Source organism: Apodemus sylvaticus, chromosome 7 (genome assembly GCF_947179515.1).
Source record: "Apodemus sylvaticus chromosome 7, mApoSyl1.1, whole genome shotgun sequence".
In the NCBI taxonomy this organism is placed as follows: domain Eukaryota; kingdom Metazoa; phylum Chordata; class Mammalia; order Rodentia; family Muridae; genus Apodemus; species Apodemus sylvaticus.
In genome coordinates this window covers 9,443,942-9,463,968 of record NC_067478.1, presented here as the reverse complement: position 1 = coordinate 9,463,968, position 20,027 = coordinate 9,443,942, and the positions used below count along the sequence as shown (strand labels likewise).

At 45.1% G+C, this 20,027-nt stretch overlaps 1 protein-coding gene across 1 annotated transcript in view; it reads left to right on the top strand.

The window, feature by feature from the left end:
• Positions 1-340: 340 nt before the first annotated feature.
• Positions 341-20,027, top strand: part of Dync1li1 (dynein cytoplasmic 1 light intermediate chain 1) — a 34,746-nt gene continuing 15,059 nt past the window's right edge. The window contains exons 1-4 of the mRNA XM_052187065.1: positions 341-601; positions 779-852; positions 16,254-16,370; positions 17,031-17,261. Of these exons, the coding sequence (XP_052043025.1) occupies positions 456-601; positions 779-852; positions 16,254-16,370; positions 17,031-17,261 (568 nt within the window). The 5' untranslated portion in view covers positions 341-455. The remainder of the gene's footprint in view (positions 602-778; positions 853-16,253; positions 16,371-17,030; positions 17,262-20,027) is intronic.

Genomic DNA, 20,027 nt, shown 5'->3' with positions numbered 1-20,027 from the left:
AAATCCAGGACCAGGGTAGTTAAGGCTGCGGGCCCCGCTTGGCTCGAATGGAGGATGGGCAGCGCAAGGATATCCACGCCGGTACCAGGTTACCGCCCCATTGAAGGATGGGAGGCTGCGCTGCTCACCTGACACGCCCTGCCCGCTCGGCTCCTGTAGCCGGGATGACGAGTAGTGCACTCTGCTTGGGGACACAGGGAAAACCAGCATTACCACAATACAAGCATCTAACCAGCACGCGCATGCGCAGCCCGGCATGCCGCGCATGCTCAGCAGCGCCCCGCTCCTTCACCAACCCCTCCCAAGGCCCCGCCCTCAGGCTTGGTCCCCGCCCCCGCAGGCGCGGTCAGCTCCCGAGTCCCGAGCGTTCATATCCGGGTTCCCTCCGCCGCTGCCGCCGCCGCTGCCGCTTCGCTCTTCTATCCCTGTCAGGAGTGGTGTGATTCCCGACCAAGATGGCGGCCGTGGGGCGAGTCGGCTCGTTCGGTTCATCTCCACCCGGGCTAGCCTCGACTTACGCCAGCGGACCCCTAGCCAACGAGCTAGCGTCGGGCAGCGGCGGCCCCGCGGCGGGCGACGATGAGGACGGGCAGAACCTTTGGTAAGGACCGCACCCCTCTCCGATCCCCCGCGGGTTATCTCCTCGCCAGGGCGGACGCCTCTGGGATCCCCGAGCCCCGCGGGTGCTGGGAGCCGGGCGGGGCCTCCGGGGAGCTGGGCCCCGCGGTTCTCGTCCTCGGTCGGGCCCGGCCTCAGCCTGCGCCTTGCTCCCCGTTAGGTCCTGCATCCTCAGCGAAGTCTCCACGCGCTCGCGCTCCAAGCTCCCGACCGGGAAGAACGTGCTGCTGCTGGGTAAGTGATCTCCGCTGTGGCCGGGGTGCACGGTCACATCCGTTCGCCCACTGCCTTTGTGCGGACAGTCGGGCCCGGCTGCGCCCCGCCTCCCGGCTTGCTGCTGACAGCTGGGGGGGGACAAGGGGTCCCCGGTCCTTCTGGCCTGGACCCTCCGGTCTTTTCTCCTTCCTGGGATGTGGGGTGGCTCTGTCATCTCCTCTGGGAGAGACAGAATGAACATAATACCCGAGGGAATCCCAGTGGTCTGGGATCCTACCTAGAAAAACGGGGACAGTTTTTCTGACAGAGATTGGTAGCACGAGGGCTCTTGGTGAGAGCTCCAGCGCAAATGCATGCCATCAATATTTAATAGCTGACTCTTTGTGTAATTGACAGGAGCCACAGACTGGGTCGGGATGAGTGTTATTTGAATCAGCATTCTCCCGTTCTCCCAGAGCGGAGTGCTCGGGTTGCAGTTGCCTTTTTAACTGTCACCTAATAACTCTGAAATTTGTAAAGGGCAGTAGAACAGCGTTCTCATTTACTTTCTTCAGCCGAATGGCGAGAATAAGGGAGACATGTCTCTCCCACTTCTCTTAGGTATTTTTTTTCTATTGGCTGCAAAGTGGGAATAAAGGACCAAGGGACAATAAGCAATCCCAGCTTCACATTTTTGCAAGTCTCTCCAGCTCCAGGAGGAATTCCAACCCCTCAACCCCCCACCTTTTCTTGTTACATGCAGGATATTGGAGTGTATAACAGGATGACAGTAATATTTTAAAACTTGGAAGTGCATGTTTCAAGACTTCAGACTCTTGATTCTTAACCAAAAGGCTTAGAAGCGGTCCCTGAAGAGTTTTAGTTAGGTGTGTCTAAGAATTGCTACCAGATATGCTACACAGGTGACAGTGAATGAGTAGGTAGAAAGGAATAACTCGGTTTTTATGACCTCCCCCCCCCCACCACCACCAGTTACATGCATTTGTGGAAAGCTTTGGTCAAGCTCACTGAAAAACCAGCATTGTGCCTGGCCCGCCTTTTCCTGTGATTGAAAGCACCGCGTGCAGGTGGCCAGGACTGAGTAAACGCCCCTGTCCAGTACAAACCATGCGATCTTAAGCAAGGCTACTGGTGTCCGGAAGCCTCCGTTCATTCATCTTTCAAATGAGAGTTATGGGAAGACAGTGCATACCTCCTGGAATAGTGGGAGGGCCAACTGGTACCCTGTAAAGCCAGGCCACAGAGACTTTTATGATGGTCGAGAGTGAACGAGAAAGCGTTCCTGGGAAGTCTGTAACAAGTGGATTGGGGCTGGCAGTTGGGTTGCCCCTCTGCTGGCTGCTCCCATCACCCTGTGTCCAGTAAGCCTGTCTTCTTCCTTAAACCCAAGAAAGGATTACTGCCCAAATAAGTGGTATTTATGTGGCAGAGATAAAATAGGGCCCCCAAGCAACAAAACAAAAACCAGTTCCAGGGAATGTTTCTAATTACTACTGTAGACAGATTATTAATGTAGACAGATGGTGTATTGGTAAAGTGAGCTTGAAACTGAATGACCCCCTCAAAGTGGATTCTGTTTTCATTACTTACTTCTGTTTTCATTACTTTCATACATTAAATAGATTTCTTTATGGATCTCAACAGTAGAAATCGAGCCTTTTCCCTTTCTGGTGTTTTCTAGATCTCCTGACTCTGGGTCAGTCTGTAAGAAAGACTTGGTGTACAGAGGCCCCATTCCTAGGCTGGGCTTTCTTCTGATGAACTTAATAGTTCAGAAAGCTCCATCTGGTGTCGTTATATAAGCTGGAAGTGGTATGCTTTTCTTTCAGTACCATTAGGGTTTTCCTGAGCCCTTTCCAGGGTTAGAAAAGGCTAATCATTGATTTTTTTTTTAATGCTGTTTAAAATGCAAATGTAGTTTCTTTCCCAAACTTCCTTTAAAAGCTTGGAGGCTTTTAATTGTCAGGTATGGCAGCAGTGTTCAGTCTGTGGTGGTAGAAGAAAGAAATATACAGTGGGTATCACAGTTGTCTTTGTTATGAGTTTTAGGGTATCAGGCCAGAGAGGTGATTGACCCCAGTATGTCACTCATGAACGATGGTGGTATTTTGGAGCCTATATTCAAAGAAAAGAAAACACGTCTCAGCTCATTAACAAGACTTTAAATTTCAGAAATAGCCTAGTAAGAAAGGATGATATAGGCCTGTATCTGAACCCCTTACATAGCCACCGTGCATATCCATACATCACAGTTTAACCCTTAGCTTGCTGCTTCACCTGTCCTCTATGTACGATAAAAACACACAGGCTTGGTGGGGATAGTGGTGGGGGTGGTTATATACACATGCATGCAAGTGCCCACAGAGGCCAGAGGTGCCAGGGTCACCTGGAGCTGGGTTTACAAGCAGTTGTCAACACTTTGCAATGTTGATGCAATGTGGCTGCTGTGAATCAAACTCAGGTCCTCAGGAATAGCAGTATAGGAACAGCAGTATCTCAACTACTGAGCCATCTTTCAAAAACATTTTCATACACATCTCATTGGTGGTTCTGTCCTGCCCAATCTAGAGGGTAGGTGATAGCACCAATTTATAGATGAGGTGATGGTATTATATAGCTAACTAGGTTCTCCAAAGACTGTTTTTTTGTTGTTGTTGTTTTTTGTTTATTGGTTTTTTTCTTTTTCTTTCTTTTTTTTTTTTTTTTTTTTTTTTTTTTTTTTTTTTGGATTTGCTTTTTTTGAGACAGGGTTTCTCTGTATAGCCCTGGCTGTCCTGGACCTCACTCTGTAGACCAGGCTGGCCTCAAACTCAGAAATCTGCCTGCCTTTGCCTCCCAAGTGCTGGGATTACAGGTGTGCACCACTACCACCCGGCTATTGTTTTTTTTCAAGACAGAGTTTCTCTGTATAGCCCTGGCTGTCCCGGAACTCACTCTATAGACCAGGCTGGCCTCCAGAAATCCATCTGCCTCTGCCTCCCAAGTGCTGGGATTAAAAGGCATGCACCACCCAACAATCATATTGTTGTTAAGGGTTCTGTGTGGTGTATGGTATGGCCCTGGTATAGCTTTCCTACTGGATTGAAGTCCCTTCAAGGGTGACAATGCCATATACAAAACTCTTACTACTCAATGCTTATTTTTGATCCACAATAACAGTAATTATTTAAAGGAAAAGATCTGGTCTTATCCAGTACCCAAGGGGCTAAAGCATGAGGAGCGCACGTTCAGGTGCTAGATAGGGACACCTTGTCCTTCAAAAGAAGCTGGCTCATTTGCTGATGCGTTCGTGTTATCCCAGCATTTGGGAGATTGAGGCAGGAGGATCAGGAATGCAAAGCGATTCCCAGTCACATAGAAGATGATGACAAGAACAAGCAGGAGCAAGGTTGAGCAATTAAGAGCTCTGGCTGCTCTTGCAGAGGGCCCGGGTTCAGTTCCCAGGACCCACATGGTGGCTCACAACCATCTGTAACTCCAGTTCCAGGTGATCTCTGGCCTTGTGATACAAATAGGGCACATACACATGTGCAGCCTAAACATTCATAAGCATAAAGAAAAAAAAAAAACAAGAACCAGGAAAGGAAGAAAATTCTAGTGCTTATTGGGCTTTGGGATGTGGCTATTGAGGGGTCTGACTGGCCATGACACTTGTGCCAAGCAGTCATTTAATCTACCCAGGCTTGGCTCATAGTGAAGGCCAGGAACACTGTGGCAGTACTCGGTCATTTTACCTACATCCCAGTCTTTCTCAGTGAAGGAGATGGGAGTAGGGATTGAACCTGCAGCCTCATACAGAACAGGCCGGCGTTCTTAACACTGAGGTATATCCTGAGGCCCTGAAATTATCTTTTGAGGAACAGGGATTAAAGGTCACCGGGGTTCCATGAGTATAGGAAATGTGTTTGTATTAGTTATATTATGTTGATGTTGTTTTATGTTGTAATTGATGATGAGATTATGATACCAGTTAGAATGATACAAAGAAGAGCGCCTCTCATTATTAGTACTGAGTTGAAGATTAGCATAAAGTTATGTATTTATTATATATTACTACTAAAGACACCAATTAATATGTTATGAAGATCATGTGACATATTGGTATCTTAAAATAAGGTCAGAAAAGTTTTCTATAGAGGATCAGATACTAGGTAATGTACGCTTTGTGAGTCATGTGGTATCTTACAACTCTTTAATTCTGCTCTTTTGTCCCCAAACAGCCACAGATAATCCATGAATGAATGAAACATAGCAGTGTTTCAATAAAACGTTGTTCACAGAAACAGGCAACAGGCCAGCTTTGGTCTGTGACCTGGAATTGCTGGAGTCTCCCTTTTTGTAACCCCTTTGCTGCCATTAGCTTTCATTAAGCAGAGATGGCAGTTAATGGAGGTCTCGTTGAATGGTTTAGTGTTTGGCACAGTAGATGGTCAGTGAATACATGTTACATGAATGATGAATTGACCCTCGATATAGTTGGATAGAGATTTAAGAATTAAGAGGAGTGGACACATTTCCCCCAGTGCCACTGTGAAGCACAAAGCAGAACTCCAGGAGTGGCAGATGCAGGCTGGTAGCATGGCTCTTGCACTGGAGTGACCAGTGAAAGAGAATGCAGGCAAAAGCCCTGTGGAAGTTCCTAGAGTAGCGGTGTGCCCCACAGGAGGTGGAGCAGGAAGGTTAGGAATTCAGTCATCCTTGTTACATAGTGAGTTAGAGTTCAGCCTGGGCTGCATGAGACTTGTCTCCAAAAACCTCAAAAACAGAACAGGAAATGCCAAGCAGAAGAGTCCTGCATTAGAGGGAAAAAGGTAGCTAGCTCATGATGCCTTGTTAGCAAATGGGTGAGCTGGGCAAGCCCATGAGGTCAGGACAGTGGCTCAGCAGGTCACCTCTTCATTCATTTCCTCATCGGGCTTTGGAGTTAGGGTGCAGAGTCATCCACAGAAAACTGGGCTGATTCCCTTCCTGCCCTCCAGAAGTTTGTAAGGTCCTTCTGGGAGTCGACAGGGTAACAGTCAGATGAGGTATCGGTGTGAAGCCTGTGTGTGTGTGGAGAGAGAGAGAGAGAGAGAGAGAGAGAGAGAGAGAGAGACTGACTAAGACTACAGAGGAAGGCAGAGGGAGGCTCCACACATGGGGCGGAGTCCACCTAGGCCAGGCACTGCCAGGAGACTCTCTTCCTGTCTGGACACCACCTCCTGACCTATAAATGGAGATAATTTCATACTTCCTGGTATTGAAAGAACCGAAAGACATTATGTGTAAAATCCTTTAAAGTTGGAGGTCACTAACTTAAAAGTAATACAAATTTCATGCTAGAGCAAGAAAAATAAAATATTAAAAAAATGAAGCCAAAAAAAAAAAAAAAAAAAGAAGCCAACTGTCACATGTGTCATGCACACCTTTAATCCCAGCACTTGGGAAGCAGAGGCAGGTGGATCTCTGTGAGTTTGAAGCCAGTCTGGTCTACATGAATTCCAGAATAGCCAGAGCAACATAGTGAGACACTGTTTCAAAACAAACAACTGTTACCTAAACTCTATTACCTAAAGATTGTTGGTATTTCCATGCCTCTTTAAAACTGTTCCATTTGTATTTGCTTTTTATACAAAAAACAAAACAAACAAAAGACATACCCTGGGCTTGGGGTATAACTCAGTTAGGAGAGTGCTTGTCTGGGTTCAGCTCCCAGACTAGAAGGAGGTGTTTGTTCCAACTACTGGTCATTAAATAAAGTCCTCTGTTGGTGTACACTGCCTTATTTGCATGTCTTTATGACATCCAAAGGTCTAGCAGAACACTGTGCATGGACATGTAAAGTCAAAACTGACTGCTAAGAAAGCTGAAACTTAGGGAAATTCTATATGAGCCTACATGTGGGAGAGCCTCCCACCTTTATGTGGGATCCAGAGATCAAACTGAGATTGTTGGTTTTGCTTGGTAAGCATTTTACACCGATTCTTGCCTGCCCAGCTTTATCTTTTCTAATTGAATAATAGTATATTTGGCTGTATCATAATTATAGTTGGTTACAGGTCATTATTGTTACATCTTATTTTCCATGTATCCAGTATTATCTTTGGGATCAGTTCCTATGAGTGGAAACATATACCCTCTACCCATATGAGTAGCACATAGTAGCTTCTGATAAAGAGTTCAGTGAGACTTTGCTCTGCAGAACAGAGGAGCATAGACAGCCATTGGGATCAGCATTTATTGGCATTAGTGTTTATTGAATTAAACTTATTTTTAATTCCCTTTTAATCAGACTGTGAGACTTGGAATTATAACTGAGAATAAGTTGTAAAGTTCTCATGTAATGGGATTGCTAAGTGATGGGAGCTGTCTGTCCTGCGGTGTGTCAGGTTCTTGTGCTGAGGTTTCCCAGGTGATGAGTAGTTTCTGTTGTTTTGCAGACAGGAGCTTCACAGTTTCATGAGGATTCAAGATCAGTTTTGTCTTTTTGCTCTGCGGATATTCCTGGATGTTACTGAGCATTTAGTCTGAACAGAGGTGTGTGAAGGTTTGCTTACAGCACTGGGTCCTGTTCCCATTCTAACCTACCAAGGAGGAGGATGCCCACTGAGAGATGGGAGCAGATCAGAAGGCCCCATCTGCCTGGATTTTCCACATAACCAGTAGAGGACAAAGTGGAAGATCTGAGGCTATTGAGGCTAGGTGTGGTGTGGCCCACCAGCACTTGGGATGCAGAGGCAGGTGGAGCTCTGTGAGTTCAAGGTCAGCCTAGTTACATAGGGAGATCCAGGACTCCATAGAGAGACCCTGTTTCAAAAACAAAACAAATTAAAAAGCCTCTCATGGCTTTTGTCACTAGAACATGCTAGTTCATGTTATATCATGCAAGGTCAAGATGACAGGTTGGGATTCTTTCTTGACAATTTATCATAATGTATACCCTGATTGATGGGGGTGTGGAGATGCCAGCCAAAGCTCTGCAGAGAAGGTGTGTGCCTCCAAACCTATGCAAGCAGGAGTACAGTGTTTCAGTGAAAGAAAACACAGAGAAAAAAGAATGCACAGTGCCGTCTAATTTGACCTGTTGTCCTGAGTGATGGGAGAGCTGGTCCAGGCACAAGGTTGTGGTGTGGCTTTGTGTTCATGAGCACTGGCCAGTTTAAGTTGCTTTGAGTTTCATACAGCGCAACCCCCTTTGTATCCTGTGAGCTGATGCGCATTACCGTACGTGAACAGAGCTTTGGCATCCATGGTAGCAGTTATAGCCCCCCGCTATGTGTGACTTCTCACTTTGACGTGCTTCATGATGCCCTTCTAAAGTCCTGCTGCTGGTCTTCCAGGAGAGCTTCGTTCCTAACATGTCACAGATCCAGTGAATGATAACAGTAACAGAATTTCTCCACCACTGTGGAGATGGGATCTGGTCTCCATGTAGAAGTTACCTGATGGGCCCAGGTTCATACAGCCGATGATGATATGTTACAGTTAGAGATCACATCTGAATCTTCACATTCTTCACCTGTAAATTAACATTACAAAGTATATTGGCAGGGTGATAGAGGTGCACTCCTTTAATCCCAGCAACCAAGAGGAAGAGGCAGGTGGATCTCTGTAAGTTCGAGGCCAGCCTGGTCTACAGAGTGAATTCCAAGAAAACCAGGGCTACACAGAGAAACCCTGTCTTGAAATACAAAAAACAACAAAACAAAACAAAAAAGCCATCGAAGGTTTTTTGTTTTTTGTTTTGTTTGGGTTTTTTTTTTGTTTGTTTGTTTGTTTTTTTGAGACAGGGTTTCTCTGTGTAGCCCTGGCTGTCCTGGAACTCATTCTGTAGACCAGGCTGGCCTCAAACTCAGAAATCTGCCTATCTCTGCCTCCCAAGTGCTGGGATCACAGGCGTGCGTCACCACCACCCGGCTGCCATCAAGTATCTTAATATGAGTTGGTGAGACAGCTCAGTAAGTAAAGTCTCCTGTCACCAAGGTTGATGACCTGAGTAGCTCCTTGGCATCTACATGATGGAAGGAGAGAACTAAGTCCCTCAAGTTGTTCTCTGACACCACATAGACACAATCGCAAAGGCCTCCTTCACCTCATACAATATATATACACACACACATATAAAACTTTTTATATGCTATTTTATTATATATATAGATTATATAATATGTGTTATATATACACATACATAGATACACATCTATGTATATATGTATATTTTGGTATTACATCCCTTTGTTGAATTAGAGGTCTTCTTTCAGGGACTACCAGCATACATTTGTCCTTATATACATCTGATGATTTTGTAGATTTTCAGAGATTTTATGATCACTTTGGTTTTTAAATTTGAGCTAAGGAATCAGAATTAATAGCTATGGTTGCTTTAGAAAAAAACCCAGAGTTCTGGGAAGTGCTTGGTCTTGCGAGTGGCTTGTTTGAGCAGAGACTTGACAGACAGATGACTTGTAATGCAGGCTTTACTGTAGTCTGCAACAGCAGTCAACAAGCCTTGCTCATTCACTGGCCAGACACAGGCTCTTCCCATACCCATGGGCTCTTGAATTAACTGGGGCAAAGCAGTTTCCAGCTGACATTCAGGGATCGGCCCTGACAAGCTAAGAATGACTTTTGTTAAAGAGCCGCAGGGAAGGGGGGGTGCTTGCTACCCAGTCAGGTGGCCTGAGAGGGCTTCAGGGTCTGCATAGAGGAAGCAAAGGAGCAACCACTGCCAGTAAAGCCTCCAGCCTCCACGCATGCTCTATGGCCCGCTTGTGCATGTGCAGACAAGCACACACATAAACACAGAAGCACACAACATTAATGAAATGAATGTTTTTTTCTATGTTAGAGCCATAAAAGACTTGTGAGAGACCTCTGTGGCCTGTGGCTTACATGAAGTTTCCAGCCATTGACCATGGAAAGCTTCCTAGCATCTGTTTGTGGACAGGAGAATAACTATTGTAATAGTCTTTGTCCAGGCTCTCTCTTCCTGTGTTCCATGTTTGGAGAGAGTCTCCATATGTAGCCCAGGCTAACCTCAGACTAATGATCCGCCAGCTTCTGTCTTCAGAGGAATTACAGGGAGCACATCCAGCTTTAGTTTGTTTCAAGAGCACTTTAAAGGATGTCTCCCAGGACTAAGGACTGGCTCAGTGGAGAGTGCTTTGCCTGCTTATGAGGTCATGTGATCAATTCCCAATGCTAGAAAAAAAAGTGAAAGTAAGAAAATCTATTGGGCTGGATAGACGGCTCAGCAGTTAAGAGCATTGACTGTTCTTCCAGAGGTCCTGAGTTCAAATCCCAGCAACCACATGGTGGCTCACAGCCATCTGTAATGGGATCCGATGCCTTCTGGTGTGTCTGAAGGGAGGGACAGTGTGAGCACATAAAAGAAACAAGTCTTAAAAAAAGGAAAAAAAGAAAATCTATTTTCTGCAGAGAAAATCCTTAGATTTTTGTACAGAGAAAAAGAGATTCTTGTAGAGACTGGCAGATCTCTTAAGTTTGAGGCCAGCCTGTTCTACAAAGTGAGTTCCAGGTCAGCCAGGGCTATGCAGAGAAAACCCCATCTGTAAATAAACAAACAAGCAAACAGAACAAAACAAAAAAGAAAGAAAATGTAGTTTATAAAGATGGAAATGTAGATAAACTTATTTTAGTATTCTCACCTTCAGGGTTCTTGACAGGACGGACTTTCACCTCTATTTACTTAATGGGTGCTCTGCTATGTAGATCAGGCTGGCCCCTTACTCAAGAGACCCTTCTGTCTCTGCTGGGATAGGAGGAATGTGCCACCATGCCCAGCGTGCAGCTTCAAGTTCTCTAAGCATGATTCATGAGCAGTTTTCCTAGGTGTGGTGAAGGCCCAGGGCAAGCAGCTGCCGATGACACGCGTTGTGAGGACGGGGCATGGCTGAGAGCCGACATGAGTGCAGGTGAAGGAGGGTCTTCAGTGCCTAGACGCGGCTTCTGTTTGGGCAAGGAAGTAGCCAGTTCTGCCAGGGAAGCCTGGGGGGTGATTTCTCGTCTGGAATTTCCTCAAAAGCAAATCCTTGTGTCCTGCTTATGGCTAGTGAACCTGCCTGCAGGAGCTTTTGTTTTCCTTGTTGTTTGAGACAAGATAACCTTGGAACTCACTAATCATCCCCAAACTTGAAGTCTCCTGCCTCACTAGTTGCCGTCTCAGTGCTGGGATTGCAGTGTCCTCTACTGGGTGCTACTTGGGCCATTAAGATTTAATTACAGGCTGGAGAGATGGCCTAGTGGGCACAGGTGCTTGCCACCCAATCTAATAACCTAAGTTTAAACTCTGGGACACATGGTAAGAGAGAAGTGACGCCTGCAGGTGTCCTCTAACCTCTACATGCACACTTTTGCATATATGCGGGGGGCGTGGGGAGACTCAAGACAGAGAGACAGACAGACAGAAAATAAATTACTGTAAAAATAATTTTAAAAAGATTTTAAGCTGGGCATGATGGTGCACACCTTTAATCCCAGCACTTGGGAGGCAGAGGCAGATTGATCTCTGAGTTTGAGGTTAGCCTGGTCTACAGAATAAGTTCCAGGACAGCCAGGGGCTACACAGAGAAACCCTGTCTTGAAAATAAAAAAAAAAAAAAAGAATTTTAACTGTATTTGTTTTCTCCATTCATTCATTCATGCATTCATTCATTCATTCATTCATTTACGTTTCCTTATGTAGCTGGAATTTAGACCCAGTGCTTTGTGCATGCCGGGCAAGCTGTGTGCCACTGAACTGGATATCCCCAAACCTGTTCCTCATTTTGAAAAGTTTATTTATTTATTTTATGCATGTACATGTGTATGTGTGTGCATGTGTGATGAATGCCTTTGGAGGTCCCAAGAGCTCTGGAGCTGGAGTTCCAGGTGGTTGTGAGGCACCCTACAGGCATTCTGGGAGCTGAAGTCCAGCCCTGTGCAAGAGCAGGTAGGTGTTTGGAACAGCTTTCCACCCCACCCATTTCCCGGTTTTATAGAGCCCACTTACCGTAAGAAATGGGGACATGTATTGACATTCATGTCTGTTATCCTTTTTGCTTCTTAGCACTTTGGTTTTCAGACCAGTTAGTAAAAAGTGTTTCTTGAGACAGGTTTTACTATGTAGCTTTGGCTTGCCTTGAACTCATTCACAGTGATCCACCTGCTTCTGTCTCCAGAGTACTGGGGTTGAAGGTGTGCCGACATTGTCGCATCTGGGCTAAACTATTGTTTAAAATAGGAAAGGGATTTGTGAAACTCACAAGAATTGTGGGCTAATACTGAGTTGATGGCACCTTTCAGTGACCACTCTATGGAAGCCTAGAGATGAATAGATACTTTTGTCACACTTTGTTGGCAGTGGAGCAGCCAAACAGACAAATATGTGGCAGTTCCCAGGTGGAAACCAAGTACAGAACATGTGTGCTAGTGAGCTCTGTGGGGAAGAGTCGGCGGGCGCTAAGGCTGCTGGGGGCGCATTTTACCTTACCGTGGTGTCTGGCTGGGTGAGGATTTGGTGGTGGTTCTGGGGTAGAACATGTGGCCTGATGTGTGCTGGGGAAGTGCTGTGACAGAGCAACAGCTTCAGCCTTCTGTTTAAATTGTAGGTGGTTTTTTTTTTATATTAATTTGACTTACAGAGTGCTGGGTTTACAGGCGTGCGCCACCACCGCCCTCTTCTCCCACTTCATTAGTACATGAACTGAACTCAGGTCGTTGGGTTTGGTGGCAAACTCCTGCTACCCATCCCAGTGGCCCGTTCATTTTGTTTTTATTTTAGACCGGGTCTTCATTAAGTTGCCTAGGCTGGTCTTGAACTAACTTACAGGACAAGATTTGAAATATTCCTGCCTTAGCCTCTTGAATAGTTGTGGGTATGGGCTTGTGCCACTAGGCCTGTCCCAGACTTAATTTTTTTCTTTTCTTTTTTTTTTTTTTAAATTTTTATTTTTGGTTTTTTGAGACAGGGTTTCTCTGTGTAGCCCTGGCTGTCCTAGAACTCAGTCTGTAGACTAGGCTGGCCTCGGACTCAGAGAGATCTACCTCCTCTGCCACCCTGAGTGTTGGGATTAAGGTGTGTTCTGCCACATAGCCTTTCTAAAATATCTAAACTGCTGGTGGCTCTCCATTGTCATAAGGACAGTTTACCTTTCTTAGCTGGGCAGGCTGGCCTCGAGCTTGTCCTCCGAGTCTGCTTTCTACATAGCCCAAGCTAGCTTCAAACTTGGGATCCTACCTCACTTCCCAGAGTGTTGTTGGGACTGTAAGCTGTGCCACTATGCCAAGTGTTTGTTTGTCCTTGTTAGAAGGACACTTCTTTTGCCTGGGTTTTTGCACTCACTTTCTCTTCCTGAAATGATTAACTCCTGGTGGTTAATTAATCCTGCAAGGTGTGGCTGAAGTGTTGCCATGGTTGCAAAGCTGTCTGGCTTTGGTATTACTAGACTCCTCTCTCCTCAGTTAGGACAGTGACTGTGGTAAGTGGGTTTTTGTATTTCTAGTGTGGTTTGTTATGTAAGTGCAGCTCTCTTAAGCATTTCCATAGTTGTTCTAACAGGGTGATTAAAGTGATTTTTAGCGTGAGAATCTGCTCCAGCCTCCTAGGGTGATGGGTAGAAATTCTCTTCCTTATAGTTCTCAAGCAGTTACAAAGCTATAGGTTAAATGACATAGTGTTATCTAGAGCTAAGAGAATTCACATTGCAAGACCAATACAACAGTTTTGACATATCCGACTCTGCAGCGGTTAGCTTTATTTCTAGTGTAAGCACATTGGGTTATCATGGGAACTACTGTTATTATCATAGATATTACTGTTTTTAACCTAATCTGTTGTTTTGATGGCTAGCTTAATAGTATACATAAAAGTAGCGCAGATACTCATTTAATTGCTACATTCTTTTTCTTAATTAGGTGAAATTATACATGCTGCTGTGCACAACATACTGTGTGGGACATATGTACCTTGGGTGATGGCTTGTCGTGTCGTGTGTTGCCAGTCTTGTAATAAGAAGCCTCAGGGTGTTTTGGGAAGTGTCCCCCTGCCTCTACCCCCACCCCAGCTGCTGCGTGCTCTAGGCAGCCCTCACAGTCCCCACACTACACGGTGCTTTCTGCAGTGCAGGAGAGCTCTCAGACTGCCTTTCCTTCATACCTGAGACAGTGACCTTTGTGCCTTTGCCTCCCCAGCTCCCTAGCTCCTGGGAACCAGCACCTCACAGTCTGTTCTGTGAGTTGAGCTTCTAGCTCCATATAGAGGGCCATTTGTGGTATCTGTCTTCTGAGCCTGGCTTATCTCACTTCACACAAATGCCAGAATTGCTTCTAGGACTTGTAGTGATCTGCTGTGTATCTATTTTTATTTTTTTGAGACCAGGTCTTATGTAGCCTGAGCTGGTTTCAAACTCATAAAGTTGATACTGATTTTCAACTCATAAGTCCTAAGTCCTAAATGCTGTGATTATGGATATGCACTACCATGCCTGGTTTTATTGAATTATCTTTATCCATTAATCTCATTATGACTCTTGAGTTGAGTTTCATATCTTGGCATTGTGGATAGATAATGCTTCAGTGAACAATAGAGTGCAATTGCCTTTTCAACATACGGATCAGATTTAATGATATATATGTGCATGTATATATGAATGAATGTATACATATTGTTAAACTTCTGATATAATTATGGTTATTATTGCTCATAATGAAGTATTAAAAATTATTTGTGAAAATAACTAGTCTCCTACGGTGAAATATGGTAGTGAATGTTATGAGACACCTTCCTTTTTGGAACTAGGAGGTTTGAGGTTTATAGTCTGTATAGCCTGGCTTGAATTAGCTGTGTAGCCCAGGTGAGTCTACAGCTCTCAATCCATTGCCTCATTCTACCAAGTGCTGGGATTACAGGTGTGCAGCAGCACTCCCGGTATGATAGTTTTTTTCTCAGCTTGATACAAGCTAGAGTCACCTGCTAAAGAGAGAGCTTTAACTGAAAAAAGCCTCTCATCTCCACTGGCACTAGGCCTGCATCGTGCACAGATGTATGTGCAGGCAAAGTACTTACACATACAATAAAAATACGATGAAGAAAAATATTGAGATGAGGTCTCCTGTAGTCTCAGCTGGTTTCAAACTCAAATTTTTTCCTTCCTTCCTTCCTTCCTTTCTTTCTTTTTTAAGATTTATTTATTTTATTTATATGAGTACATTGTATCTGTCTTCAGACACACCAGAAGAGGGCATCAGATCCTACTGTAGATAGTTGTGAACCACCATGTGGTTGCTGGGAATTGAACTCAGGACCTCTGGAAGAACAGTCAGTGCTCTTAACCGTTGAGCCATCTATCCAGCCCCAGATTCAATTTGTAGCCGAGGCTGACTTTGAACTCCTGAACCTTTTGCCTCTACTTACTAAGCAGACGTGGTTCTCTATATCAAGTTTATATTACACTGGAAGGGAACCCAGGGCTTTGTGCATGTTAGGCAAGACCACCAACTAAGTTACACCCCAATTCTTAAACTTTTCTTATCTGCCGAGTTTAAATCACACGCTTCCTGCCATTAATATTTTTACGGCTCTTTCTTACTTTTGTCTGTTCCATAGTCCTTCTTTTCTCTTGCCCAGCTTACTGTCCCTTCTCTGCTCTCCCAGCCCTGTGTCTCACGGTCAGTAATGGTTCTGCCGAGGACCCCAGTTCCCTGCCCCATGTCCACAGTATGAGCATGACTCAGATTAGTCCAATGGCAGTTGTTCCCAGGTCAGGACTGGTAGCATTCTCAAAGTCCTAGCATTTGGGACAGATTTTAAGTTAGAGACCAACCTGGGCTACACAGTGAGACCTTTTCTTAAAAAGAAGGATAGAGAGTACTGGAAAAACGGCTCAGTGGTTTAGAGAACCTGCTCTTGCTGAGAATGTGTGTTTGGGTGGCTTGTAGCAATGTGTAGTTCCATGTGGCTTGCAGAGACTTCAGATTCTCTGGCCTCCACAGACACCTGCACTCTTGAGCACCCCCCCCCCCCCACACACACACCAAAAGAGGGCGGTGGCTTTGTTATTATCCGTGTCCTCTGAGATTGCAGTAGACTTTGTAAGCTTGCCTGCACTCTGGTCTTTAAACAACAAAGTATCTCTATACAGCTGAAATTCTTCAGATGAAGGCTGAGAGGGAGCCCTTCGAACCTTACAAACTAATCTAGGCTGCTGTAAATGTGGCACTTCCTGAAGCCGAGGCTTCTGGGAGAAGGGAGTCGCTGTGGAGTCTGCATCCTCCGTCTATCCGTTGGGTCCTCTGAGGCACAGCTGCCTGGCAGGCAGTCTGCTGTTGGATTACTGCTATGGCTGACACCAGTGAGCTGGGCCTCTCATGGTGCACACAGTGTCCCTGGTCCACACTAAAACTAAAACTGCCTTTTTTTTTTTTTTACTGTATGTATCTAGGTGAAGATGGAGCTGGGAAAACAAGCCTCATACGAAGACTTCAGGGGGTAGAGGAGTACAAGAAGGGGAGAGGACTGGAGTATCTGTACTTAAATGTGCACGACGAAGACAGGGATGGTGAGTGTGGCCTCCTCCGCAAGTCAACTCAGAGGACCTCTGCTGGTTCCCGCCACAGTTGGCTTTTGTCCAGTTTGCCATCGCACAGCAGGAGTTCTAGGATGCCACTTGGGTCAGTGAATAGTTATGTATAGACAGATATGCTTCGGTTGGTGTGAAGCTGGGCTTCAGATAGTATGGTTCTAAGCATATTAGGGTATTTACATGTGGGATGTTAGCCTTCTGGCCAGCCTTAAGAAACAGTCTTAGTTTTGAAGTTCACTTTTCTTAGTGTGGTGATTGGTTTGCCCACCCTCTCTCCTCCCTTTCCTCATATTCCTATCTGTAATTGTAATTGTCCCCACAGTTCTCACTTGCCCATCCCTGTTTTCCTCCATAGGACACTGTTCTTTCTGAGTGTAAGTTTTTGAGGATATACAGCTCTGTCTGTTGATGGTAAAATATAAACACGCTATTTACTTTCTTGTCCTTGATAAGAGTAGGAAGAAGGGAGGGGTCTCTCATCCTGTAGTTGCCTATTACATCATGTCAACCTTTCTGAGCTGTCGCTTGGCCCAAAGAGTAGAGCTTCATCAATACCAACAGACATCTCCTGTGCATAATGAAATGACTTAATAGTGCTGTTAAAAGAAACTGTGGATTCTTTTGTTTTTTTTGCAGATCAAACAAGATGTAATGTATGGATCTTAGACGGAGATCTATACCATAAAGGGCTGCTCAAGTTCTCCCTGGACGCCCTTTCTCTGAGGGACACTCTGGTCATGCTGGTTGTTGATATGTCAAAGCCTTGGACGGCTTTGGATTCCTTACAGAAATGGGCAAGTGTGGTGAGAGAACACGTTGACAAGCTGAAAATCCCCCCTGAAGAGATGAAGGAAATGGAGCAGAAGTGTGAGTGGCCAGAAAATGCTAATGTGGGTTCCCGTTGAGATATCTTAGCAGACTATAAAAGCCATTCCAGTTGTTTTCTCTACAAAGAAGACTCAGTGAAGGAAATACAATATGACTCCCATTTTGAAATTTAATTTGAATGATGTACAGTTTTAATATTTAATATACATAGTGGTAAATTCTTTGGTAGAAGTATGTTTTACTCTTGTAAAATGACTGTGTCTTCATTTTGAAAGGTCATTTTTACTGGTAAAATGTGAGCCTGCCTTTAGTTCATCACTTCTAGCATTTTTGTGACTGGTAGCTTATCAATTTTAGTATGAAATGTGCATGAAAAAAATGTTAACATGATAAAAAGATGTTAAGTGGGTTTTATTATTTACAGAGTTCATTAGAGTGCAGGTGTCTTTGCCTGTGCAGTCATTTCCCCCTCCTCCCCTCAGTCCATGCTGTGCTAGAACCTTTGCTCTTTGCTCTGTCTGGTTCACACTCTGGTGTGTGTTGTTATGTTATGTATATGTCTGTCTGTATGGTTGGTTGGTTGGTTTTGGAATGATATCTCCCTTTGTACCTTAGGCTGGACTCAACTCTTTCCCCCATGAGGAGATTGCAGGTGTGCCATCACACCTGTCTTAAAACATTTTAATCTGTAGTTTCCTATCATTGATGATCACTATCTGTGGACTTGTTTCTCTCCCCAATACCCCCAATCCATGCTTGTGTTAGAATCATGTGTGTTTTAGGTTTTTATTCTTGTGTGTGTTATGTATGAGTTTGTGTGGGCATGCCCATATAGATCCCATTTACTGATTGATTTACTTACTTATTTTATTTATTTTGGCTTTTCAAGACAGTTTGTCTGTATAGCTTTGGCTATACTGGAACTCAGTCTGTAGACCAGGCTGGCCTCAAACTCATAGAGATTTACCTATGTCTCTGCCTCCTGAGTGCTGGGATTGAAGGCATGCACCACCACTGCTTGGTGACCCCTTTATTTTTAATTTTGTGTGTATATTGTAAGAAATGTTCACATGTGAGTGCAGGAGCCTACAGGGTCCAGAAGAGGACATTGGATCCCCAGAGCTAAAGTTACACTGTAGAGAGAATCTTTTACAAGTATCACGTGTCAATAGTGAAGCCCATGGCCAGTGGGCTGAGTCAGGAAATACGACGTGGGACACTGGCAGGAAGAGAGAGGATTCTGGGAAATAGTGAGAGGCAAGAGAGATTTGCTCCTGAAGGAGGAGATGGAAGTAAACCATCCTAGAATAAAGGGGACATTCGCCTAGGACAGTGTGACATGGCACATGAGACAGACACATGGCACCTGAGTACGGATAAGCAGCCATGTGGCAGAATGTAGATAAAAATAAACATGATCTAGTCAGAGAAGAACCTGGATATATGGCCAAGATATTTATAAATACATTTGAGTGTCAGTCTTATTTCTGGGAGCATGGGGCTGGGAGGAAGAAAGATCAAACTTCTACATTACATTATGATGCTGAGAACCAAATTCTGCCGAGAGCTGAGCCGTCTTTCCAGCCTGTCCACCACCTTGTGTGGAGGAGAGAGGGTCTCCCACTGTACCTAGAGCTCACATACTCAGCGGAAGTTGGCCAGTGAACTGCAGACATCTGGTTGTTTCTGCATCAGCATGCTTGGGTTACAGTATTTACTAGAGGGCCCAGCTTTTATCTGAGTGGTGGAGATATGAATTTGGGTCCTTGGGCTTGCCCAACAAGGGCTTTTCCAAGTTAGCCATCTCCCCAGCCTCTGGTAGAAGTTCCTCACCAGCAAGGAATTGTGGACATACCTTGTCAGGATCTGTATTCATGCAGAGCATGTTAGCTCGCCTACAATTCGTTACTCAGGAGGCTGAGTGAGGTGAATTCCAGGGTGAACTACATAGGGCGAACCTCTCACAAGAGGACGAAGTCCCCAGCAGAGCACGGGGGCTCTTGCCTGTAAGCTCAGTTCTCTGCAGGCTGAAGCAGGAGGACTTAAGGACAGTCTGAATTACTCCTGCCTCAGGTTATGCTAGGAATACAGGTGTTCTGTGTACTATATATATTTGGTGCCCATGAAGACCAGAAGAAAGTATCAAGTTCCCTGGAACTGGAGTTACAGATGATTGTTAAATACCATGTGGTGGGTGCTGGGAATTGAACCCAGGTCCTCTGGAAAAGCAGCCATCTGTCTAACCACAGGACTATGCTTAAGTTGTGGATTCTTTTTCTTCCATGTTTAGTTTTATATAATTTCTTCCTTTAAAGAAGACAGAGGGACAAAGCTTCAGTTTGTGTGTGTGTGTGTGCGTGCAGACACACACACACACAAACACACACACACACACACGCGCGCGCGCGCGGCGCGCATGCATGTGTGTGCACATGTGCACATGTGTGTGTGCGTATGTAAGCAGATGCAGTACACACGTGTGGAGAGTGTATACAGGACACACACTTGACACAGTAAATCATATTTTTACTTATGTGTGTGTGGATTCAGGCACAGCTTCATGTGGAGGTCAGAGAACATTTGCAGGAGTTGGTTCTCCTTCCATTCTGTGGGTCCCAGGGATCACACTCACTCATCAGGCTTGACAGCAGGGACCTCTACCACTGAGCCATCTCTCTGGCCTCCAAAGTCCTGTGTAACTAATTAATCCTATTCAGAACCCCACTGGGGAGAGCTATCAGTGTGGAGACATCTATAAAATCAGTAAGGCGTGCCCTGGCGTGGTATACTTTTCTTTTGTATATG